General features: G+C 35.2%; 2 protein-coding genes across 4 annotated transcripts; one reads left to right on the forward strand and one right to left on the reverse strand.

Annotated features, from left to right (window-relative positions):
• Nucleotides 1–1,619: 1,619 nt before the first annotated feature.
• LOC145611204 (protein GID8 homolog) lies at nucleotides 1,620–6,754 on the reverse strand. 3 transcript variants are annotated; one of them, XM_081666498.1, is made up of 7 exons: nucleotides 6,575–6,754; nucleotides 6,235–6,309; nucleotides 5,897–6,056; nucleotides 5,677–5,783; nucleotides 2,434–2,565; nucleotides 2,129–2,285; nucleotides 1,620–1,985 (listed from the first exon to the last, which is right to left on the reverse strand). In XM_081666498.1, exons 2-7 carry the CDS (start codon nucleotides 6,283–6,285, stop codon nucleotides 1,864–1,866), a joined length of 729 nt encoding a protein of 242 aa, XP_081522624.1. In that variant the 5' UTR covers nucleotides 6,286–6,309; nucleotides 6,575–6,754; the 3' UTR covers nucleotides 1,620–1,863. The 3 variants fall into 3 exon arrangements, with proteins under 3 accessions (XP_081522624.1, XP_081522623.1, XP_081522625.1); XM_081666497.1 differs by having other exon boundaries at nucleotides 6,235–6,324; XM_081666499.1 differs by having other exon boundaries at nucleotides 6,235–6,258; nucleotides 6,575–6,751.
• A 1,561-nt stretch (nucleotides 6,755–8,315) lies between these two features.
• Nucleotides 8,316–23,992, forward strand: LOC145612720 (helicase-like transcription factor CHR28). Its single transcript, XM_081668019.1, has 11 exons — nucleotides 8,316–8,983; nucleotides 12,125–12,206; nucleotides 13,003–14,192; nucleotides 14,787–14,858; nucleotides 15,757–15,834; nucleotides 15,941–16,772; nucleotides 18,412–18,542; nucleotides 20,241–20,462; nucleotides 21,275–21,883; nucleotides 22,221–22,430; nucleotides 23,572–23,992. Exons 1-11 carry the CDS (start codon nucleotides 8,777–8,779, stop codon nucleotides 23,674–23,676), a joined length of 3,738 nt encoding a protein of 1,245 aa, XP_081524145.1. The 5' UTR covers nucleotides 8,316–8,776; the 3' UTR covers nucleotides 23,677–23,992.
• Nucleotides 23,993–24,906: the final 914 nt, after the last annotated feature.

Raw genomic sequence — 24,906 nt, forward strand, 5'->3', positions numbered from 1 at the left:
TTGGTTCTATAATTCGGATCAAATATTTGAAATAAAGGATAATTAAATTAGATTTCGGATCAAATAATTGGTTTTTTTTTTTTTTTTAATAATGAGGTAAAGACAAGAACCCTGACCGAACCTCAACCCTCAAGGTTTTTTTTGGTCTGGTATTGCGGATCAGACACTTTGAGAATGAGGGGGGGAAGGGTAAGGAATCCCCGCCCTCAAAGTGCCTCTAGTGGGAATTGAACCCCCAATCTCAAGGTTAGAAGGTGTCATTCTTAGCTTAGCTTGGTAATCTATCGGATTTGCTTGTCCTTCCTGTCCTAGTAGAAGGGCTTGGATGTGAATTTATCCTTCCTCAGTGGTGTGTTGCTGTTTTCATATCAGACTTGAGAGTGGAATTTCTAATTATTTGCAGAAAAGTGTCTACTACAGTAATTTTGTTTTACTGTTTGATATTTACCTCATTTGGGTAAAAGTGTGGATGAAATGACCGACTGGTAGTCTACAACAAACACAGGTGAGTAGCTGTGAAGAAGCAGAGAAATCAGTTGGGTAGTGGGGCCCCCTTTATATTCTCTTATTGAGAATTCAGTGGTTTGTTTTGTGGTGGTTTTAAGTTACTTTCAACCTTGTGCTAAAAAGCATTCATTGGGGTTTTTACCGCATAAAACTCGGGTAATATTTGGACAAGTAGAACAGCAACAGTCTCTAGTTTCTACTGTAGTAAGTATGTCTTATGATCTCATCCATCACCAAATCTACAAGGAATCCATGTTTTCTTGCTCGAATGACAGGTTTCATCATTACTTTTATGGGAACCTGGAAAATTATCATTGCTGAATAATCATTCATTGTCAACAGTGATCATTAATCTTAGTTAAAAGATATTCTCTCTTCTCTAATAATTCTTGTTAGTTCTTATTTGGACAACAATTATCACTGAAAAAAAGAAAGAGACGGAAGGAATTATCTCAAAACATCGACACTAAATCCCTCCTCCGATCTACTCGTAGTACTCCAAGGGTACAAGTAAACACCGTACTTTGTAACAAATAATTCTAACACAATCGAACGAGTTTCCATGCCCTTGTGGGTTTGTGGCCCAGACAGTGCCATACTGCCATTGGGCGTGACATTTGCTCGGCTCAACCCAGTCATTGCCATGTAGCTGTAGTCCGATCCATACCCCCCCCCCCCCCCCCACACACACACACAAAATCCGAAAGGGCAGGACATTCAATGTATTGCTCCCATCTAGTTCTTAGCTCTTTCCGACATTGGATTGAGTTTGGCTTGCAAGAGGTTCAAAACTAGCAAAGGTCATTTTCCTTGTCACAAAAAAAAAATTAAAAAAAATCAGCCTCCTTGAATAGCTCAAGTTGGCAATCCTATTGCAACTCATGATAAACTCAAAATGTTTTCAAAGTGTGAAAGCATGGGATGTATGTCGTAAACTCGAAGCTGTAATTTTCAGGAGCATGGGATGAATGTCATCAATCAGAAAGGTGATTTTTCTATGGACATCAATAAGATCCAATTTAGAAGTAATAGTTGGTTTAGGGAGTTATTAGAAACAAAATACATCATAATTCCTTAAAGAAAGCCAGTAAAGTTCCCCAGGACACTAGAACAGCAACAAAAATACTTAAAAGCATTGACATTAATGAATTATCATCTGTGCAATGGGCAATGGCTCAAAAGTCACTGAAAAGCTTTAAAGAGAGATGGAAAAAATGGTCCTAACTATTAACAGTATATCCCAGAGGAAAGACTAACAACTAAGACTTTTCATATTACAAGCTTGAATCTGAGGTACGATAAGCTTGACTTTGAGATACAAGCTAGAGGGGGATAGAGCATCAACTTGCAAACCTGTTAAATGGCAGGGTCTTCTAGCTTGGCAGATGACAAATCGTTTATTCGAGGATAAGAAGCTTTTTCATCGAGTTGATTTTGAGCCCATATAAGCATTTTCAATAAGCTTGGTAGCTTGGGATCTGGTAGTGCAGACCATTGTTTGTAACAGGTATATCAAATAAATACAATGAATTAGAAATTGAAAAGAAATAACATATCGGAAATCAAGTATCGAATTTGCAAAAACAGAGAGAGAGAGATAGATGAGCAAACTTGAGCATACCTTTTTCGTGACTCTGACTTGTGAGAATGGCAGCATTTACTTCACTGGCTGTCTTCAAACGTTGAGATATATCCAGAAGCTCCCCAACTGGGCAGTTAGAGACATCTTCAAAGGCAAGGAGTGCAACAGTTCTCTCCAACTCTTCTAGGAAGCTTTGCTGTGATAGATTTCATAATTTAATTAGCACCATTAATAATGACAACACTATATATAAAGAGAAAGGATGCAGTTCTGAAATCTATAATGGTTTGACTATTTGAAATATCTACAGATGACAATTTTGCTTTAAGGAGACAAAGTATTACATTTTCTTCCCCCCTCGGAGCAAGCTCTTCCTGAGCGAATTCCAAAGCCTCTTCTATCTTCCCATTCCTGATCAGTTCTATCAATCTTTGCTGTTGAAGATGGAAAAACAGTTGTGGGTTTGTATCAAGTATCTGCACAAGATATTATCAAGCAGAGCAGTCAGATCAACATACAGAATAAGGAAATTACTGAAAATAAAGCTTGTGAGTTATGAACTTATGACCAATTTCAACAATTAGTTGTTTCTAACTGTCATCAAACAAACAATACGGATTGCTTGGAATTGGAAGTGTACAAAGGCAGAGTTCATTGGGAAAATAACATAGCCAAACAATTTACTGCAGCAGAGGCACTCATTAACACAACTTGGCTTGTATGGAGTACTATATACATGCTGAATAATATATGGCATAAGACTGTGATGTCCATTAGTCCAATATAAGCAGCCAGCAAACCAAACACATAGAGTAAACACCTAAAGCAAGCCCTCCATCTACCTCTACTTTCAATTAAAACAAGTAAATTCTTTTGAAAGTAAAGCAGATATGAAGAAACAGAATGATAACAACAAGCTGCTCTCATTCATAGAAATGCCCTGCTACTGGTATAATAGTAGTGACTTGTTAGTTAGTTATATAAATAAAGTGCTTTTGTAATGCTTACTGCTATCGAGCACTTATAAGTAAATTTCATGGAGCAAAACCAGTTGAATACTGATGATAAAGACAAAGATACTTGGGAGTTGGGACAGACCTGATTTGAACTTAAAACTCAAGCAAAGCTACCAACTTGGTTGAAATTCGACTCAAATCAGACTCAAGCTCACACTCCTCCACAAGATGAGCCAGGCTACCCTACCATCTACCTAATATGATCACTGACACATGCTACAACGATTGTAAATCAGGACCTTTTTCATTAACTGTATGTCAGATTATTACATTATTTCAAGCAAAGCAGAATATTAAGAAAAATGTGTAAAAATTCAATGTGCCAGCCAGAACATGTGACAGACTCCACCTGAATTCTGTTACATCTTCCATTTAAAAGATCAAATGGCCCCAGGCCAAAGTTGAAAAGGAGAATGATGTTTTTTTTTTTATCTCTTTGATAAGCAGTAATAATAGCTTAAATTTTATTCTAGAAAGAAAACAGCAATAGACTGGAAAGTAATCTTATGTCCTTTCATTTCTTCTCTTTGACCTTAAGGGGCAGTAGTATTTTAGAGTTGCAAAGGAACATCTCCACAATTTAGCCTTTAATTATCAACTACTCCATTGATATTAAAATGATACTTTGCATAATGTTGCACCAAATTATACATATTGAAAAAACCTAACAAGTTATGCAAACTGAAACTGAGGGTTTCAAAATGAAAGCAAAAACAAAGGCTCATTTGGTATTGTGAGAGGGGGGGGGGGGGGGGGGGGGTGCGGACTCTATAATAAAATCTTGCTTTGGACCGCTTACTAAGATTAGTCTTAGGCAATCCATCCAAGAAGTGTTAGAGTCTGAAATAAGTATATAACCGATTCTATAGATGATAGACATAGTGTGGCAATCCCATTTAAAAAAATAAAATAAAAATAAAGCTAAAGAATCTATGGATCAAAACTTCAAGAAGGTAATATGACATTTGAAATTGTGAGTAGAGATGGAGATGGGAAAGTGATCATGCCTGGCTCCAAAGCATCAGGAAAAGATGGCATTCTCGTGGCTAAATAGCTTGGTTTTAAAAAAAAAATAAAAAATTGTAATTGAAGAGGATTACATCAGTGTCATCAAATCAATCAAGGCAAGTTGCTTAATACAATTTCTGACACAAAAAACAACCTAATGGAAATAAATCGCTACACATTTGGCTATCCCCTATCATTTCAGCAAGGCCAACAAAGTAGTTGATTTATGGCTTATTATTGGCATCAAATGTTCTTTCCTCACTGTTTGGTTTGAGATAACTGATGTAATTCTTGCTTCTATCACTTATTAGAGTTTTTTCAATCAAGGTTATATTCAAGTCTAACCTGGTTTTCTCTTCATCTTCTACTTGGACGCCTTAATCCCATAAGTGGGCTCGGCTACATGAACCAACATGAGGACTTTCCAGGATGTCACCCTTGTCACCCATCCTAGTACTAACCTAGTTTTGTCTCCTTAAAAAAATATAATTATGATGTTTATGACAGCGACAAAGAAAGTGAAAGCAGCAATGAACAATAATACAATTACATATAACGGAGAAGAAAGGTAAGGGCTGCAGTATGAGAGAGAAGACAAACTACAAGCACATAAAAGTTGGATTGGTCTTCCATCTTGGACCATTGAGAAGACATTAGGGCTTAAAGTCTAACTAAATGAGAGTCAACTATTGTTACTCGGAATCTTTATTTGACCTCAAGTATAAAAGCATGGGATGTATATGTTGTAACTGTATTTTTCAGAAGCATGGGATGAATGTCATCAACCAAAAAGGTGATTTTATTACAGACATCAATAAGCTCCTATGTAGAAATAATGATGGACACCTTTATCACTAAAAAATCACTAAAAAATCACTATTAGCTACTTCATATATTACTAATAGTTAATTTAGGGAGTTATTAGAAACAAAATACATTATAAGGCTCCAAAGAAAGCCAGTAGAACCCTCAAGAGAGTGCAAGAAGTGCGAGAAACATGTTCAAAAGGCTTATGGAACTCAGTGGGACCAACTTATATAACAGGATGATAGAAGGGCTTGTTACAATAAGTAAAGACTACAAGATAGTCTTCATTCTTCAACAAACTACTTATTCAAAATTGCAACAACAGTGAGCTTATACGAATACACTGATAAGACAGTACAAGACCAAGAAGGTGTACCATTTACAAGTAGCTAACAGCTATCACACCACTCTCATTAATCACTTACTTTTGATTATCAATTTTATCAGTATTTGAGCTATATGAAACCACTAGGCACCAAATTTGAACTTAACCACATTCAGATTGAAGAGCATCAACAAGCACACCCTCCCGAAGCCAAAACATTGTGTACGTCAAGAAGATGAAGGTAAAGATATAACAATATATAAAATGGACATGAGCGAAGCATCACCGCCAACTATCAAGCAAATTGACACACTGAATTTGAAAAGGCAGGATTTAAACTAAAGATAACAGCCATTAGTATTTATTGATGAACAAAGAAATAAATAATACTCTAAAATGATAAACTATAACAGTTATTTAGTTGCACTAACCTCCGGATTCAAATCATTAACTTTCTCAATTGCATCCTCTACATTTCCACACTGTACAGCCTTCTTAACCGCCATTCGATCTGTGATCGTTGCAAGATCAATATCCGCTACGCATCATTAAGGATATGCAAACTAAAAAATGTCATGATACAAAAAAGGAAAAAAGAACAGAACCGATACAACATCATAATGAATAAATTACAACACAAAGAAAGGATACGCTCGGTTCCAGACTCCGAACGAAACTTCTCCGCAGCATCAACATAACCCTCAGTAACAAGAAAATTCATCACTAATTTGTTCATATCTTCCTTTCTAATCTTTACATCATTAAGTTTTCTCTCCCATTCTTCCTTTGTAATCACTTTTTTCGATGTCGCCTACACACAACATAATCTTATCAATCAAAATCAATCGACTCAATTAACCGAAAACAGCAACAACAAAATCTTATCAATCAAAATCCATCCACACAAAAAACCGAAAACAACAACAAAATCTTATCATATACAATTCAGACTACATAATACTGGAAAAAAAGGAGATGTAGATTATTACCATGGATTCCTGGATATATGCAAGCTGACGAACAACCCAAAATATTGACATCAGTTATTATATCTTCAAATTCATCTGAAAATCAAAGAACTAATCCTACTAATTACCCTATATCATATCCAGAAAAACACTAGTACCATTGATTTTGACTCAATTGTGAGAATCATACATGAATAATTACGACGAACAATGATATTTCAGATTTCCTAGTTTTTTTTTTTTTTTTTTTGGAATAAATTTTCTAGTGTAATTAGCAGATGAATTGCGAAAAAATAATTGAGTAAAACTGGAAAAACTAAACCCTAGTTCAAAGTTGAAAGATGCAAGAAGAGAGAAATACCTAAAGTGAGTGATTCTTGATTTAATTTTCGGGAGATTCGGCGATTTTCTGAACGATTTCGTCGGCAAAGTTTGACAACCGGAATCGTGGATATACTTTCCTCTCAAACCGTATTTGTTATTTTTTTTTCTTCGGCAAGTAAGATGAAGGGCTTGATCGGACCGGAATAACCAATCTGGTCCGCATTAGCCGTTAGCGGACTAGACAATGTGGGAGAGTCGATAAAAGATAAGTTGACTTGGTGAATGAAATTGGGACGAGAGAAATAAGGCTCCCAACCATATTGTGTCGTATACTATAGAAAAATAATCGAACAGATTAGAGCTGAACTGATTAGAGCCGAACTAAATTGATTGGAGCTAAACTAAACCGAACTGATTGGAGCTGAAACAGAGGCGGACCTTTGTTGAGGAGGGTCGGGGCCCAACCCCCCTCAATTTTTCTAAGTTATTGGTTTTAAGGAATATAATGTCTAATAATTACATTACACTTAAAAAGTTATAATATAGTGGTTAAGTATGTTATTTTTGAGCAAAAGGTTGGAGGATCAAACCTTGGCCCCCCAAACTATTTGGCCCAAGATCCGTCATTGAGCTGAACTGAACTGATTTGAGCTAAATTGAACTAAACTAAACTAAACTGATTAGAGCTGAACTGAACTGAACTGATTGGAGCTGAATTGAACTAAACTAAACTGATTAGAGCTGAACTGAACTGATTAGAGCTGAACTGAACTGATTGGAGTTGAAATGAAATGAACTAAATATTTTCCGAGAGAAGGAAATTATGAGTTGAACTTAATTGAACTGAGCTGGGCTAAAATGAATATTTTATGAGAAAAGGAATCAGGAGCTGAACTGAACTGAAATTAAGCTGAAATGAACAGGCCCTAAGAATCCAATCTTGAAAAAATAGACAAAAAATACTGGAGGTGATCATTGGGCGGACCGGGGCGAAGCTAAAAAAATATGCCCATACTCGGGCCGAAATTTTTGTGCCCAACCCTGCCTAAAATGGTCGGGCCGGGCTTAAAAAATCAAATAAATATGCGTAAAAGTGTATTTCCAAACCGCTAAAAAAAAGTAATTTTTCAGGCCGGGAAAATCTGCCCAAAACCCGTCCAAGATCGGGTCGGGTCAGGGCGGGCCAACAGGCTGGGCTAACCTTGATCATCTCTAGAAAACACAAACCTGCTCTCAACTTTAAAACGAAAACTAATTTAAACACACCTGAAATTAATTTTGACACATCCATTGTGAATTTGTGATAGTACAACTTTCAACGCTCTTCTCGCATGGAGGTGTGCCAACACAATATTTGGTGTGCCTAAAACACCCCCCCTTAAAAACTACTCTTATCACGAATCACAAAAAAAAAAAAAAAAAAAAAAAAAAACTACTCATATCACATTGAATTAATTTAAATTCATACGTCAACCATAAAACCCCAATATGGCACTCAATTGACTACTATCCCGGTCCTTTTATATCTTCATTTGTTCAACAAAACTCATTGTTGATTTTAAACTCAACGAAACTCCGTATGGCTAAAACTATCCTTATTCCTCTCCCCATTCCACACGAATCTTGCCCACTAATTGACCAGATTGATCCATGATCCAACCAAGGTTAACTCATCCAAATTTTTTTTTTAAACACAAAATCTCATCCAACATTAAAATTCGATAACAATCCTAAAACCAATCAGTTCACTTTCCGCCATATATAAAAAAGAAAGGATTAGTATTAACAAATCACGTGAAAACAAACACTTTGACCAAAGAAAAACCTATCTACCCACGCCAGCCAATATGAACTCAACCAAAAAGTGAAGACCGACTTCTCGTATACTTTCATCATTTTATTATCTCCCTTAATTTCCGCTTCTTTTCTTCTTTTTTTATTTTTTCAAAAATCAACGCCTAAACTTCCTTTTCTTTTTTATTTTTATTTTTCCCACTAACCCCTAAAAATAAAAATTAAAACAAAAAAGTGTGTTTATCTCTTCAAATTACTCGAAACCCCTAAGAAATTTCCCACCCTAATTCTCACACTCCGCGTCAAATTCTATTTTTATGGAAATTCAATTTTGATTTCGATTACTCAATTTTGTTCATGATCATCAATTTTTGCTACTTTTTCTGGGAATTTTTGATTGATTGATTGGATTTGAGTCGGAGAATTTTTGTCGTATGATTTTCCGATGATGATGGCGGCAACAGGGCAGCAAGAGGGTTTTAATTTTGGATTGATGAGTAACAGTTTCAATGATTTCAATCATGGCGGCGGCGGCGCTGGTGGTGGTGTCGGTGGTGGTGGTGGGAATGATGATGATGATTTTGGTATTGATGCTGATGCTTTCTTTAGTATTCTTGATGAAGATGATAATTCCGATCATCTTCCTTTTCCGGTACGTTTTTTTTCGAGTTTTCGGGTTTTTTTGTTGGTTTGATTTGATTAATTTTGTGGAATTTGTACTTTGTAGAACTTAATTTTGGAGAATTATAGTGTTTTGGTTATATTTAGGAATGTTGATGTTTATTGTTTTTGTTTATAGTGTTTAGTGTTGCTTGATTTTGAGTATGAATCGAAAAAGTTTATTTTTTTGGGAGGGTTTGATACTTTGATGTAGTGGGAGGAATTGGTATGAGATAATTGGTGGGTGTGCTAGATAATTTGGAATGCGGTTAATGTGAGGGTATGTGGAGTGGTGGACTTTTCGTGGAACGACAAAGTATTCGTGTGGAGCTTTCGCGCTGTGATATGTGAGTGAGAATGCTTTAGGATATATTGTATGAGCTTGTAAAGAGGCAAAATCCGAGTTAGTTGAATGAGGGAGTTTCTGAAGACTGGTTTGTGATCAGTGACCATGTATAGGATTAGTGGAGTTGCAAATCGTGCAATAATCTTGGCTGATTTTGAATTGATTGGGGGTACAAGGATCAGGCCTGTTATAAAGCTTAAGCTATTTTCAGCTTCCTCTTCAGCGTCTGAGAAGGTGAGTGTTTCGCGGCATGATGGTTTAGAGAGGAGAAAACTTTTACTTAAGGATAGAATAAGTGCTATAGCCTTACTGTATTTAGTAGATTAATTGGCAGATTAAGTGGGCTTATAAGAAACAACTAGTATGCAGTAATTGTCTAATCGATCAATAGCATTAATACTTTGATTAGCTAAAAGAATCATGTGAGGAGAAGAGTAGCTATTTTTAGAATTCGTAAAATGAGGTTGGATTGTACAAACTCATGATCTTTGCTTCGATCTAGATTGTACAATACAGTGTTGTTAATTTTAGGAGAAATTAAAGTCTTCTTTCTTCTCCTTTCTTCTTTAGGCGAGGGAAATAATTGTTATTTAGAAACATTTCTTATCCACCGAATAAGTCCTCACCTTTCCCACAGCTAATTAAGATTACTTTCTAATTTTATTCCAGAGAAGCAATGATCTTATATTTGGTGTTGCCACATTACCTGTTTTAATAATGATGAGAATTCAAGTGTCAAAAAGTAGATTTCACATTTCCCTGTCTCAAAATATATGTATCAGATGTTTTCAATATTATAATCACAAACATTTAGTAGTTTAATTTTTACTTAAAGATTGCAGGATCTTTTCTTGGCGATTCCCTTATAGTAAATTTCTAAACAATGGCACACGTTGCTATTTTCCTGGCTACTGCCTTTCACCATTCTGCTCTCAATATCCTTCATATTTCTCAACTCTAGAAACAGGTTTGTTGTAACCTTCAGCATTGTGGAAGCCCCTATTGTTTGATAAGGCTCTTTTATTGCCTATTTTAGCCAGTGTTTTAGCTTAAGCTGGGGAGATTAATGTAACAGGGATTGCTTTTACATGGCACTTTTTGGTGATATGAAAACTGTGTCTTCATTTGTTGCTGGATGATTATTATATTGATTGCAGCAACATTATATCAATTATTATTTCTTGAGGTGACCCTTTTTGGGTATTCAAGGGGTTGAAGCTGACTTGGTAACACCATGCTAACAGTAAATTTGCCCAATAAGAATCAAATAGGAAAAAGGGAAGGGGGCCTTAGATGTGTTAGGCTTCTTGTCATTACAAATTTACAATGTTACTTTTGAGATTGATTTATGCTTTTGTTATAAGGTCGTGATGTGAATAAATTTGTAATTCCTTAAGCATTTAGGTTAGCCAAGCAGGAGGTTGAATTGACATTATTGTGGTCATATCTAGCCAACGGTGGTGACTAATTTGTCCATGAATGGCCTAAACACACACCATAACATTTAGCCCTGATATAGATTCTAGTCCTTGATAGCAGCACGGTCTTGTGGTGAAGGATATTAGGATATTGCATACTAGTGTTGCTGGGGAGTGTAGGATTGAGACATTAAGACTGGAATATATTTTTTGCACTGAGGAGATTTGCTGACGTGACTTATTATTGTTTGGAATCTGATAATTTAACTTATACTCTATTAAAGAGCTGAAGAAAAAGATTTAATAGCCCTTGCTTAAAACATTATCAGATATGTGAGTAATGATATACTTGACCTTTTTAAATCGTCACTGTTGTTGATGCATAGCTTTAACCATAATAATTTGTAATTCCCAATGATTAAAATACACGTATATGAAATTCTGGTGTTTTGGTAGTACTTTATAATACAAATTGTACAATTTTACGTGATCCCATGAGAGGAGAGTATGTGAATAGTGCGAAAGTTATGCTGAAACATATAAATAAAAATAACGGAGGAAGTGTAATGACTATGACAGGCAAATTAATTACAGGATTACAATGAAGTACATAGTAGGAAAATTTGACATTAGTAGATTGGTATTGATATGTAATGACTAATTATTCTGTTTTTTTTTTATTTTGTTAATTTTTTTTTTTAAATCAATTTTGATGTGCTACTCTAGGCTGACTTTTACCTAATGATTATATGAAATTACTGTATGCAAGAGGTAAAAATTTGTGTAAAAAGTCGATTGAAACTAACTAATAAACATATAATGTAGTCACAATTTGCTCCAAGGTGGATTTGCAATTAATTTCTTTGTTTAGGTTTGAGCGTAACATTTGATTTTTTTTCTTTGACAGTTTGGGTGCTTTTCTTTTATAGTTAGTATTTAAAATATATTACTATAGCTCTCTTGAATTAATATTTCTAAAGGAACTCAGATAGTATATTTGCATGTTTTGCATCAATATACTGCTTTTATTATTTAGTGTCAAATTTGGCGAACTTTGACTTTTGGTTTGAGAGAAAATGTGTAGATAATGTGTAATGCTTAATTTTTGGCAGCAGCAGTTTAAAATTTGGTGTTCTTTTTGGAGAATTCTAATGTTAAAAGTGTTCACCTGCTTTTTCAGAATCAAAGTAGTTTATGCTAAAGCTCTCTTCATTGCTCTCTCCAATTTATGTTGTTTGATATGCTATCTAGGTTAAACACAATTTTTTTTAATTATTATTATTATTATTATTATTATTATTTTATAACTTTCTTTGGAGCATCCACCTCCTTTTGATAGATTTTAATGAAACCGCGAGTTACTATGCAGGTGGATCCATTTTATCCATCAACTAATACCCAGGAAAGTGGTTCAGCTATTCTTGCCAACGATCATATGGATGTATTAACAGGTCAGTTATTTGACTTGTATGCTTATAGCTCATTTGTTTCTTCCTTTTCAAGCATGCTGTGATTTATAATCTCCACCATTTAAAAGTAGGCATGCAATGGCCTCTTTGAATGGTCAACATCTGTTCTGACCAGCAGTTTTTGCAATTTTGACCTGGTGGAATATTCAGATTGGATCTAGACAAATGTTATACTTTGATTTGTCACTGCATGGATGCTTTCTTTGTTTGAAATGTTTATCTACTAAATTTATATTTCGAAAACTTCTTCAAGTATCCTTAGTCAGAATCCATTTTGGATAAATCTTTTCTTTCCTATGAACAAAAGAAATAATTTCAACAGAAGAGGCTAATAACTCCCTCCCTTCTCATTCCCTTTTATGTTCTAATGATCTTTTTTTTTTCAAGGGCGGACATGATCAATGATTACGGGGTTACATGGTTCCTTTTTTTTTTTACACAAAACTTGTATTTTAGGGGTGATGATTGTTAATGCAAATTTGTAAACTCTCTTGTGGTGTGTATTTTAATCTTGTTGAAATTGATACATCATTGCTTTAACTTTATCTTGATGTCTTTTGGATAGAAATTAAGTGTGATTTAGGTTGCTATTGGGTGGTTGTTGATTATATGGCAAAGGACACAGTATCTTTAGGGATATGTTTTGAAAAACTTTTTGAGAACTGTTGTAGGATGGTAGATATTTCAACTTACGGTGTTGACTGGTTCCATTTTGTTTTTATGTTTGATAGTGACGTAATTCTAATTACAATCATACTAATGATGTTTGATTGTGTAGATTATGGTGCTGCAAGTGAAAATAGTGCTGATACGGTGGAGGCTTCGGAACAACTTCCATATTCGTCTCCTCCTGAGATGGTACTAAGTGAAGCTAATGACACTTCATTCAGAAAAGATATTACAGTAGCTAACACATGTCAGTTGCCCACCTTTGTCGAGACAGAGAGCTTTCCGATTGCTGCACAGGATTGGTACAGCATATATAAAATGTCTTCGGGTTTCCCGGATCAGAATTCCCTTGGCGGTGTAAACTATGACATGATGTCAACAAACTTAGTAACGAGGGCTAATGTGAAGAGTGATTTAGATGATTCTCGATCTTCACATCCATGGTCGGATACTAAAATAGCCTTAGAAGCTCAAGTTGGAGGTGGGGATGTCACTGCTTCAGAAGTCCGTATGTATGATTTTTTTGACGGCAAGGGGCCTGAATCAATATTCTATAATAATCGCCCTGTTCAGCATGTTGACACCATGAATACTTTTGATAATAGTAGTAGTAGCACGACTACTGATGAGACTTCAGCTGAGCCATATTATTGGAGGCAGATGGACAAGTCATGTCTGAATCAAACAGTTGTTATGAAGGATGAAGTGAACGACAAAATACTTACAAGCAATGGTTTTGAGTGCAAACCTTCTGAAGCAAATAAAGGTCCATCAAGTGGATTTTCTTTTGGTTCTGCTTCTGGGAAGCTCCTCAGCTCTGCTGAAGCTCAGTACTCTGGCTTTGTTGCTGGTGGTCCCGCTGTTAATTGTCACAATCTTTCTAGTGTTGGTGATATAAGGAAGCCTAGGAAGGTGCAGCTTTTTGATGATCCAATGTATCATGCAGATCCATTTGCCAAATTTAGCAGTTCTTATTACATCACTGAAGGAGAGGTTGCTAAGGTTCAACCTGTCACTTTAAAGCCTAATCTATTGGAAGGCACTCTGGAGGCAAGCCAAACTAGTCTGTCAGAAGGACGAAGTGACATTGATGACAGCAATGATTTGTGCATAATTGAAAATATGAGTGAGCCGGCACGGATACACCCTTATTCCGTACATGGAAAGTCTGTCATCCCACAGCCCACAACATTTACTTCACAGTGTTCAACATCCATCACACCTTTTCATCAAATAGTTCCTAGTGGAACAAAATCGAGGGCAAGTGATGAACGCTTAATATTTCAATCATTAGTGCTGGTAATTTCTGCCTTTTGTCTAGCTCCTGTTTGCTATGAGACTGATGTAATCTTCATTTTGGGTGAAATTAGTGCCATTTACCTCAGGATGCTCCTTTGGGTCATTTAATGGGTTATTGTCTACTTTAGATTACCTCAAGATGATTATCTGTTTGAATGGATTGACGAAGTCCACATTTCTTATTTGCTTTGGTTTACTTAAGTCATGAAATCCCTAATTACTTGAATTTCTAATTTGGAATCACCAATTTATTTCTATTATTTATTTATTTATTTTATTTTGTTTTCAGTAGCCGTCTTCTGTGGAATGATATGTGTAAACATGCTTAATTGTTCTGTGCATAACTTTGATAGGATTTGTTTGCCTGTGCATGCTTTTGCAGCAAATGAAAATATGAAATAAAAGCCTGTCTAAAAACAATTGTGGATTTTTGTTTTAGTGTCCACAATTGAATGCTGTTAATACACTTTGTATGCATGTTTCTTTTCATTTATTTTGCACATCCTTGCTAAAATAGCAGGATTTGAAACATTGTACTTTTATTTTTAATTTTTGATTTTTTTTATGGTCTACCCTTCCCAACTTATGCCACAGGATCTCTCACAACCAAAGTCAGAGGCATCCGCTCCAGATGGCTCTTTAGCAGTACCTCTTCTGAGACACCAGGTTGGCGTTTTCATTATGTCTTTATCACTGTAACTTTGAAATATGTTTGATTGTTTACATGAGTTTTGAAGGTACATCTCCTCAGCAGTTGATATATGAAAGTTTAAAAAGGTTAATCATAGATCAGTGCACGACACCTGGCTACCTGGGAGATGTGTTATCTTCCCTAATTTCACTTTTGGGCTTCCTAATTCCCCTGTTTTGACATTCCATTGCAATGTTTTTTATTTATTTTTTATTTTTTATTTTTATACACTTATATCCTTAGATTTGTAAACTCTACATATAACATGTGACATCGTCATCCGGGAAGGTTAAGATGTGATTGAGGTGGAATATATTTTTTTATTTGTTGATATGCAATAGCTTAGATTTTTTGTCTTAGCTAAAACCTTTTTTGACTATTTGATAATTTTTATTCCCAAAGTTAAATACTCCCTCGGGTTTTCATTTTTTCCTTTTTTTTTACACCCTTTTCAATGCAATGTTGTAAAAATTACTTTTTTGGAAACTAAAAATTGAGACTAATCTAACAAGATCCCATATGACTATGTTTTGAATTACAAATAAATAGTTAAGGCATCAACTAATTTAAAACCAAGACATATACAAAACAACGTATATACCAAGTATACTTTGATAAGAATGACAAAACAAATTGCAATAATGTAAAATTTGAATAATATTCACTCTGCTACGATCTTGCACCATCATGTTAACTTATGTTTAAGATTAGTTTTAAAAGATTCATCTGCTGCTAACGGCTTAGTTGTTTCCTACTTTCGTGTTTATCTTTCTCTTGTTTTCCTCCCTCTATGTTTTTTTTTTTTTTTTTGCTTTCTATTTTATATTTGTATGTTGTGTGGTTAACTGGTTATAATTGTGTGTTCCTCTGCAGCGAATTGCTTTGTCATGGATGGTGCAAAAAGAAACAAACAGCTTGCATTGCTCTGGAGGAATTTTGGCAGATGATCAGGTACTATTCCTTGGTTTCTCTGGATGACAGTTGAAGACAATGTATGTGCCAGTTTTTTGCCAGTTAAGAGTCATCTTTTTTGAAATTGTATCTATATGTTAAACAGGGGCTGGGGAAAACAGTATCGACTATCGCTTTAATTCTTACAGAAAGACCTGTATCTGCTGGGACATTGAAGGTAAAGGAACAAGGTGAGCCTGAAACGTTGGATTTGGATGAGGACGATGACAAGAAAAAAGGGAATAGTACAATGTCTTCTTCAGTTAAGGGGAGACCTGCTGCTGGAACCCTTGTAGTGTGTCCTACTAGTGTCCTTAGGCAGTGGGCCGAGGAGCTTGCCAATAAGGTAACTAGTAAGGCCAATCTTTCTGTGTATGTTTACCATGGGAGTAACCGGACAAAGGATCCCTATGAATTGGCCAAATATGATGTAGTTCTTACCACATATTCAATCGTTAGCATGGAGGTCCCAAAGCAGCCCGTGGTCCTTAAGAATGGTAGTGATGGACGAAAATCAGAGGTGGAAGATGCATCCGCTCAATTTAATAGGAAGAGAAAGCAACCTTCAACATCTGATAAAAAACGCTCCAAGAGAGGAACAGACAATTCATTGGTTGAATCTGTTGTTCATCCTCTTGCAAGGGTGGGATGGTTTAGAGTTGTACTTGATGAGGCACAGAGCATCAAGAATCACCGGACTAGAGTAGCCCAGGCCTGCTGGGGTCTTCGTGCAAAACGTCGGTGGTGCTTGTCTGGGACACCTATACAAAATGCAGTAGATGATCTATACAGTTATTTCAGATTTCTTAAATATGATCCTTATTCTGTGTATAATTCGTTTTGCTCCATGGTAAAGTTCCAAATCAGTAAAAATCCGACTAGAGGGTACCAGAAGCTGCAGGCTGTCTTAAAGAATATAATGTTGCGTCGCACAAAAGGTTAGCCTTCATGTGTATTGATTATTCCAAAAAAATTATCTATAATTTTTTATTAGTATGGAATAGGTAGTTGCTCTTTTGAATGACATACTTCCGCCGTTTCTTTATTTGCAAAATACCATTTTGGCACGAAATTTTGGAAAGAAATAAGATTAAGGAAACAGACAAATGAATTTAATTATTTTTACCACTGGTAAGAAAAAAGTGAAGTCGTTACGTTAAAAATTTTAGATTAATTTGTATGTTTTATCTTTTTTAATCACTTCCTCAAATCATGTGCCATTAAGGTGTGTTGCTATTATAAAAAAAAAAATGAAGTACTAGTATTATGTAGTCTTTCTTCACATAGCTGCTGTGCCTGGTTTAGAGAGAAAGTTTAGCGTTCATGTACTGTGTGTTCTTTTTTGTTCTTCTTTCTCTTGAATATTTGTTCTTGATTCAACTTTCAGTCAGTTGTCTAAAGTCTGTATTTGCATGTTTCAGAAATTGAATATGTGGCAATTCGGATTAATGTTATTTATGTTGAATTTGCATGTAAGGGTAACGTGAAGTTATTGATTAATCACAATTTTGGGTGTTGGGGGGGGGGGGGGTGGGAAAATGCATGTGCTGGCTGTTATCTGCCACAATAAAAAATAAGTTCTTAAGCCCAAAGGGACACTGAAAGAAGAGAGAAGAGAGGGGGTCAGACACTCAGACTGCCAATTTGTAACAGGAGAGCTTGAGTAAATACTGTAAATGTAATGGCTTGAAAACACTCATCAGTCAATTTTCTTGTTTCTCACTGATATGTTTTATGTTTCATGATCTGTGTTGCACCTCTTCATTTCCCCTCAGTTGGGCCCATCATTACCCTCTTTTGTCATCATCCACCCCAAATATTCTCGCTTTTGCTTATCACTTCCTCTCTCTTGCTATTGTCAATTGTCATGGTCTAAGCGAAAAGAAAATTGTAACTAAAGAGGGAGTATCTTATGATGCATGTCTTTTTACTCCCTTATCTTGGCTATTTTTATATATTTTTTTTAAAATAAAATTTCTATAAAATACTACTGCCTCTTTTTCCCATGTCCTTCCTCTGATTTCCACTGTTGTACAATTGTTCTTGTAATTCAAAGACCAATTCAATTTAGAATAAACCAAAAATGGTGGGGTCCTTCGATGAAAAGGTGGGGTTAGTGGGTTTATGTGATCCCTCTTGGTGTGACGTCGGAGGGTAGAAGAGGGAAGTTTTCACCAAACTGTGAATAAAGTAAAAGTGAGTAGATTTTTTAAAAAAGGAATTACATGGAAAGTACAAAGAGTTTAAAAAAAGAAATAGAAAGTGAAGTTTTTTTTTTTTTTTTAAATTTTTTTTTTTTTTAAAATAAACATATGTAGCAAATAGTGGGCTGAACATTACAGCCTGCGTTAGAAAGGGTAGAGTGTATACTTCACAGCTCTGTGTGTATCAGTGTATGCCGAGGAATATTAATTGGGAGTTACTTAACAATTAATATTGAATTTGTAGCTTAATCTGACAAGTATTATATCAAGGGACTAGTAGCAAGTTTCTGATAAATTACTTCCTGTGCAGTTCTGATTGTAATCCTCGCTTGTGTATAGCTGAGCATCTTGTATTGTCCTTTATATTCTCTAGGTACACTTCTTGATGGGAAACCAATTATAAACTTGCCACCTAAATCTGTAAAGCTGAAGAAAGTGGAATTTTCAGAAGAGGAAAGGGAATTCTATAGTAAGCTGGAGGCTGATTCTCGGGCCCAATTTCAAGTAAGTCTAATCTCAGAGCTCTACTAATGCCAAGTCTTTGTTTATTGTCTAACATATAAAAGCACAAGTTTGTTGCTTTTTATCAGTTAGCTTATGCTTAGGAAACTCTTCTTTTGCATATATAGCTTCATATGATACACCTTTTTGTGTTTTCCAGTGTTATGCAAATTATAAAATTAGGTATAGCCTAATATGGAATTATTCGTTTTAAGAAAAATGATTGATTTTAATACAAAGTAGTTTTTAACCATGGAGAATACGGACATGTTTGCAAATTGCAATTGTAGTATTGTAGTAATTGTCTTTGTTGTCTTGGTAAAAGCAGTCTACGCTGTGAAAAATTTGGGAAAAACAGCCTTTAAAGATCAGCTTTTCATAATTACACCTTCTATATATTTATTTTGGTCTAACACCATGTTTTAAGTCTACACCATGTTGTAATGGGCTGCATTTAAATTTCCATCAAGTAGCTCCTTTTGTTTTCTTTCCCTGAGTTTTATTTCTCTTTCACTTTAAATTATGATTCTACAACAAAAAAGCCTATATTGATTGAGCAGCATGCAGCAATTTATTTAGCACCAATTATATGTCGATAACAAATTCAGTGTTGAAAGAAATATATTAATAAGAGGTCATGCCCTAATCTCATTTACTCGAGATATTGAAATCCTTGGAATACTTAAAAAAAGGGAAAAAAGAAAGAATAGTCATTAATTGTTGATGAAGGGCGAAGTTCAATTTTAATTCTTGACCATTGCTCTGAGGAGAATCTAGGAGAGAGTGAGAGACTTAATTACTATGTAGTAGTTTTGACAGAAAGTTTGATAAATTCTTTTACCAGGTTATATTAAGTAAAATATTTTACAAGGTGGTTGTTTTCAAGATGTGAAATTTAAAATTTGATAAGGTGGTTAGTTTAAGAGAAAAAGTCTATGCCTTAAAGGCCCTTAATTTCATTCACCCTAGAATCTTTAAATGGAGCCTTGTCCCTTGGTCTTTTAATGTTTGAACTTTAAACTGTTTTGTAAAGTTAAGGTGACTTGGCATGGTTCATAGGAATCAAGATTCTTTCCAGTTGTTGGTATTAGTCATCATTATGGACATTGTGACTAGTTTCCTTAAGTTATTAGTGGTCGAATATCAGCTGTGATGGTTAATAAACATCAAATAGGCTAACTTTGAGCTCTTCCCTTATATGCTGGCAAGTTTGTTGTATAAGTTACTTTATGAATGAGAGATGTGCATTCCTAGTGGGAGCAGTGCTCTTTTGCATATTCTTTTTGAAGCATTGCTCTTCTGGGTGCTCTCATGCTTCAAGCACTCTCTTGGATTAATTCATCGTGTGAGCGGCGCACCTTTTTACAGTCTTGATAGACTTTTGGTTCTGATATTTTGTGGAATTATTTCTTTATGCAATGAGATAATTTTGGACTATCTGAAAACCATTTATCTGCTCTGATGTGTTGATTGTATTTATAGCTTTTTGCAACAGTAGGTGGGGTGGGGGGGGGGGGGGGGGTGGGTAGGGGGGCATACCTTGAACAAGCATTTTTGTCAGAGTAGTATGTCTTTTTGCCTATGAGTAATAAAGAGAATTGAAGATGTTGGTGTTATTGTCAAACAATTGTTGCTGCATTTTTCTTTTAGTATTCTGCATCGCTGTTATCCATTTTTGTAATAATCAAATCTTGATTTCAGGCTTATGCTGACTCTGGAACTGTTAAACAAAATTATGTTAACATATTGTTAATGCTCTTACGGCTTCGACAAGCATGCGATCATCCCTTTCTTGTTAAGGGTTATGATACTAGCTCCGTTTTGAAGTCTTCCATTCATACAGCAAAGAAGCTTCCTCGAGATCGACAAATATCTCTTTTGAGTTGTTTGGAAGCGTCACAAGCTATTTGTGGCATATGCAGGGTATTTTTTAAATTTTGTTGTCTATCTTTTTATGCTTGTGTAGTATTCAGATACTAATACTTTAAGAGGTAATGTCAAGTCCTCAGCTATCTGAGAGAATGGTTAGATTGCTAATTGTTCGCTTCCATTGCTTGTGTTTTCAAATTTATCGTAGCTGACCCTCCATACTGCACTCTTACTTAGATGCCTGCCCGAACCCAATTATGCGTGTGTGAGAGAGAAAGAGAGGAAGTGAGGGATTTTTTACTATGCATGCTATAATTAGTGGTGATTTCCTCAAGTTATGATGAGTAAGTTTTTTGCAAGGTAACAAAGAATAAACTTAAGACTGGAAATGGAAAAGGGATAGGGGAGGAAGATACTAAAAGTTAAGCACATATTGGATATATGCCTTTTTGCAGACAGAAATTTATGAGCTTAGGTTGATTAATACTTATTGTGCTCTTAGAGTCAAAGCTCTTTGTTGATTTTAATAAGATATCTATGATATATCGTGTTATATCTTGATTTATATGGTCAATGATCAAGTTTTTGGGCATAGAAATTTGCCTATCACATTTTTTTTGGTCTATCTTCATTCCCAATCCTGAAACTTAAAAAAAAAAAAAATCATTTTTATTTTCAATGATTTATTTCCGATGTAGCTGACAGATCCACTATTCTGTTTGCTATTAGTTATATTAGACTAATTTAAAATGGTTTATCTAGATTTTCTGCATTTTGAATTTGTTGTGCAGTAGCTTTTTATGTTTAAATCAAGGCCTGACAAAAATTTTAGTTGTTGATGCCGCCAATCATTGAAAAATCTGCAGGATCCACCTGAGGATGCTGTTGTCAGTATCTGCGGCCATGTATTCTGCAATCAGTGTATTTCTGAGCGTTTTACAGCTGATGACAACGTGTGTCCTTCTGCAAGTTGCAAATCAGAGCTCAGTGCCTCCAATGTCTTCTCCAAAGGCACACTGAACAGCTGCCTGTCTGATCAGGATTGTCAAGGCTCTCATATTTGTCCTGGTGGTGAATCCTCAGAACAAAAAGAGTTGATTGAACTTGGACCACCTGGCCGATTTGAGTCATCCAAAATTAAGGCAGCTTTGGAAGTTTTAAATTCACTTTCAAAACCCCATGTTTCTGTTCCTAGTGCCGTTTTAAGCGAATCTGTTACTGATACCAGTCTCTTGGAAAAATCAAATTCTGCACCCATTGCCGCTTGTAATGAAATCTCTAGTGCTACCAATGGTTTGGGTAATGGCAATTCTGTCATAAAGGAGAAAGCAATTGTCTTCTCTCAGTGGACAAGGATGTTGGATCTGCTTGAAGATTGTCTAAAGGAATCTTCTATACAGTACAGGAGGTTAGATGGAACTATGTCTGTTGCTGCCCGTGATAAAGCTGTGCGAGATTTTAACACTCTTCCAGAGGTTTGTAACTATCTGGATCTTCTATTTTTTATATGCTCTCTCAATTTTATCAATTTTTGTCCATTTCAAAAATTGCAGACTTTTTAGCTTTGAATTGTAAATAATTTTTTTATGAAGCAACTGACCCAAAATTGTATTAATTTTATGCTCTTTCAGTGCAATTGTAAGAACTTTTCCTTTTCGTCATTTATGGAAATGAATATTATAATCACATATATAGTCTGTAACTCTTAATTATCAACAGTCAGCAGGATCTCACTCTACTAGATTCTGAATTATTGGGGTTGAGTAATTTCTGGGTTCAATCTGTAATATATTATTTTATCAATATTTGCAGGTATCTGTTATGATAATGTCTTTAAAAGCTGCAAGTCTTGGGCTAAATATGGTGGCAGCTTGTCATGTTGTTCTTCTGGATCTTTGGTGGAACCCTACTACTGAGGACCAAGCAATTGACAGAGCGCATCGGATTGGGCAAACTCGTCCTGTTACTGTCGTGAGGCTGACTGTGAAGGATACAGTTGAAGATCGGATATTAGCACTTCAGGTAAATTTTTTTGCGTTCCAAAACAAATCTGCACCGACATAAATCGGAATGATCAGTTATACTATTTTTTATTTTTTTTATTTTTTTTTATTTTTTATTTTATTTTTTTTATCGTGGATGCATACTAAAAAGCAACTTTATATTACTATTATAGTTCATTCCTTGCAAATTTTGGGCTTTATTTATTTTTTGTTACCTGCCCTGTCTTCTCTGTTGTCTTTTCTGGCTGTATGGTGTTTTTTCTTTGGGCAAAAGGATTTGCCTAATGTATATTTTGCTCATATGGGAATTTCAATGTTACCAACAAATGTACATGTGCTAAATGATTAGATCACACATCTTCTTTCATGTGCTCTAGAAGATGAATAGTAGTTCTTGAATTGGCTTGATGGTAAGTTCAGTACCTTTCATGTGCTCCATTAATGCCATGTGAATCTTTTTTGTTCAGTACCCCTCAAGACACTTCTGGAAATCTAAACTAAATAAATAAATAAATGGTGGGTGCCATGCAATCTCACTTGGCCATCTCATTCTCATTTGGAGCCTTTACATTGCCTGCCATTTGAATTGCAAAGCAGTGATCTCTTAAGAATTTTTTTTTTTTCCTATCTACATTCCTTGCTTCTCTGTGAGCAAAGGCTTGGTCGCGGTGAGGACACTTGGATGCCATCTTCTAGTTGAAAGACTAATAATTTTATGAGGTTGATTAATTGTTTATAGAGATGCATCTGAGCCTTACTTAGGTTGTTAAAAGCTACATTGCCTCCAAAATTTCTTGTGAAGGACCTGAGGATTTTTTGCCTTTTTGATTGTTACATTCTCTGCATCTATGACATGACCAATTATATATTATTTTAAAAATCATTAATATAGCTCTGGTAGACCTTACAAATATGTGGTTAAATTATAGTTTCAGCATTGATGTTGGATTATTTGGAACAATTGATTATCTAGGCCAACATATGGTTGATACTTGGGGATTATTGGCTTCGATGTGGGTATCTTTCTTTTCATTTGACCGTTATTGGGAGAAGAATTCAGTTCTAATCATTTTATTTTGCAAGATGAGTCATTGGACATGTTGAGTAAAATGGTTAAATGTTATTCTTCTATTAATGCCATGTGAATCTTTTTTGTACAGCAAAAGAAGAGAGAGTTGGTTGCTTCTGCTTTTGGAGAAGATGAAAAGGGTAGTCGCCAAAGTCGTCTTACGGTGGAAGATTTGACATACCTTTTTATGGCGTGACTTCAGTAGAGTTGTTTGGATATCATATACATGTCGATCAGCTAACACCAGCACATTCGTTTTTAGTTTCAAGATCCCCTGACAATAGATGACATTAATGAACAGAGTAGAAAGTTTGCTCCTTGAAGAATATAGGGTATAGTACAGGATAGAAATGATTCATTTTTCATTTGATTGGTCAAATGACCATGCTTCCGTCAGCATGCGATAGACTTGCCTTGTATAGCAGCGTAGTTTAGCATGTTTAGTTTCGGACCACAGAGATAGTTTGGAGTTACATTTAATGAAATCTATTTTTTTGTCTATTAACACATTATATATCTCTTCGCTAGCTTAAAGTTGCATTCTTTCATAGCCATGGTTATTCCAGGATTCCGGTTTCGTGCTATTGTATATATAAAGTTGTTGCTGTTTCAAGCCTGAAGGTTGTGGTCGTTGGATTAATTGGATTACTTGCTAAGAAAATTGGTCCTTTTTTATATTCCATAACTGTAATATCAAACAATCTGAAGTTACACTAACTTCGTTTCATTTTTTGTGTATTTGTTGATGGGTTTAAAATTGTACTCCCTCCGTCCCTAAATTACATTCCTCTTTGGAAATTTACACGGGAATTAAGGAGGGAAGAATAAGACAAATAATAATGATTAGATAATGCAATGAGAAGTACAAAGATATACTTCCTCCGTTTTCTTTTACTTGCAATACAGCCTTGTGGCACGTGTTTTGAGGTCGGGTTTATGTAATGTAAACGGACAAATTTTTTATTATAATTTTTACAAATAATACTTAACCCTATTCTAATTTTCGTGTAAAAATTATATTGATAAAATCGCTCGTTTACCCTCACTAATCATCTCCTAAAACTGCGTGCTTAAAAGGTGTGTTGCAAGTAAAAGAAAACGGAGGAAGTATTAGTTATTACTCATGACATGTCATCAATCCTTTGCAAAAAAAAAGGACCAATCACATGCTCTTAATTGAAAATTTATAACCAATCATATTCATTGTAATTTGGCACAAAGATTATGAGTGAGATTAGGTAAGGATGAGTGAGAAAGCATTAAATATAAAACAGAAAAAGAGAGTTGATTTACTAAAAAAAAAACTTACCAAAAATAGAAAGGAGGAATGTAATTTTGGAATACCAAAAATAGAAAGGAGAAATGTAATTTAGGGACGGAGGGAGTAGTTGTAGCCCTGATGCCCTTCAAATACTTCAGTTTGATG

This window comes from Chenopodium album, chromosome 24, assembly GCF_948465745.1.
Source record: "Chenopodium album chromosome 24, dcCheAlbu1.1, whole genome shotgun sequence".
In the NCBI taxonomy this organism is placed as follows: domain Eukaryota; kingdom Viridiplantae; phylum Streptophyta; class Magnoliopsida; order Caryophyllales; family Amaranthaceae; genus Chenopodium; species Chenopodium album.

What these genes read in the sequence shown, in the direction of transcription:
- LOC145612720 (XM_081668019.1), top strand. Translation starts at nt 8,777, where the DNA reads ATGATGATGGCGGCAACAGGGCAGCAAGAGGGTTTTAATTTTGGATTG. An exon ending in AATGTTGCGTCGCACAAAAG is followed by an intron (nt 16,773 to 18,411) that starts GTTAGCCTTCAT and finishes TATATTCTCTAG; the next exon opens with GTACACTTCTTGATGGGAAA. An exon ending in ATTTTAACACTCTTCCAGAG is followed by an intron (nt 21,884 to 22,220) that starts GTTTGTAACTAT and finishes CAATATTTGCAG; the next exon opens with GTATCTGTTATGATAATGTC.
- LOC145611204 (XM_081666498.1), bottom strand. Translation starts at nt 6,285, where the DNA reads ATGTCAATATTTTGGGTTGTTCGTCAGCTTGCATATATCCAGGAATCC. An exon ending in TTAATGATTTGAATCCGGAG is followed by an intron (nt 2,566 to 5,676) that starts GTTAGTGCAACT and finishes TATCTTGTGCAG; the next exon opens with ATACTTGATACAAACCCACA. An exon ending in CTCCGAGGGGGGAAGAAAAT is followed by an intron (nt 2,286 to 2,433) that starts GTAATACTTTGT and finishes AATCTATCACAG; the next exon opens with CAAAGCTTCCTAGAAGAGTT.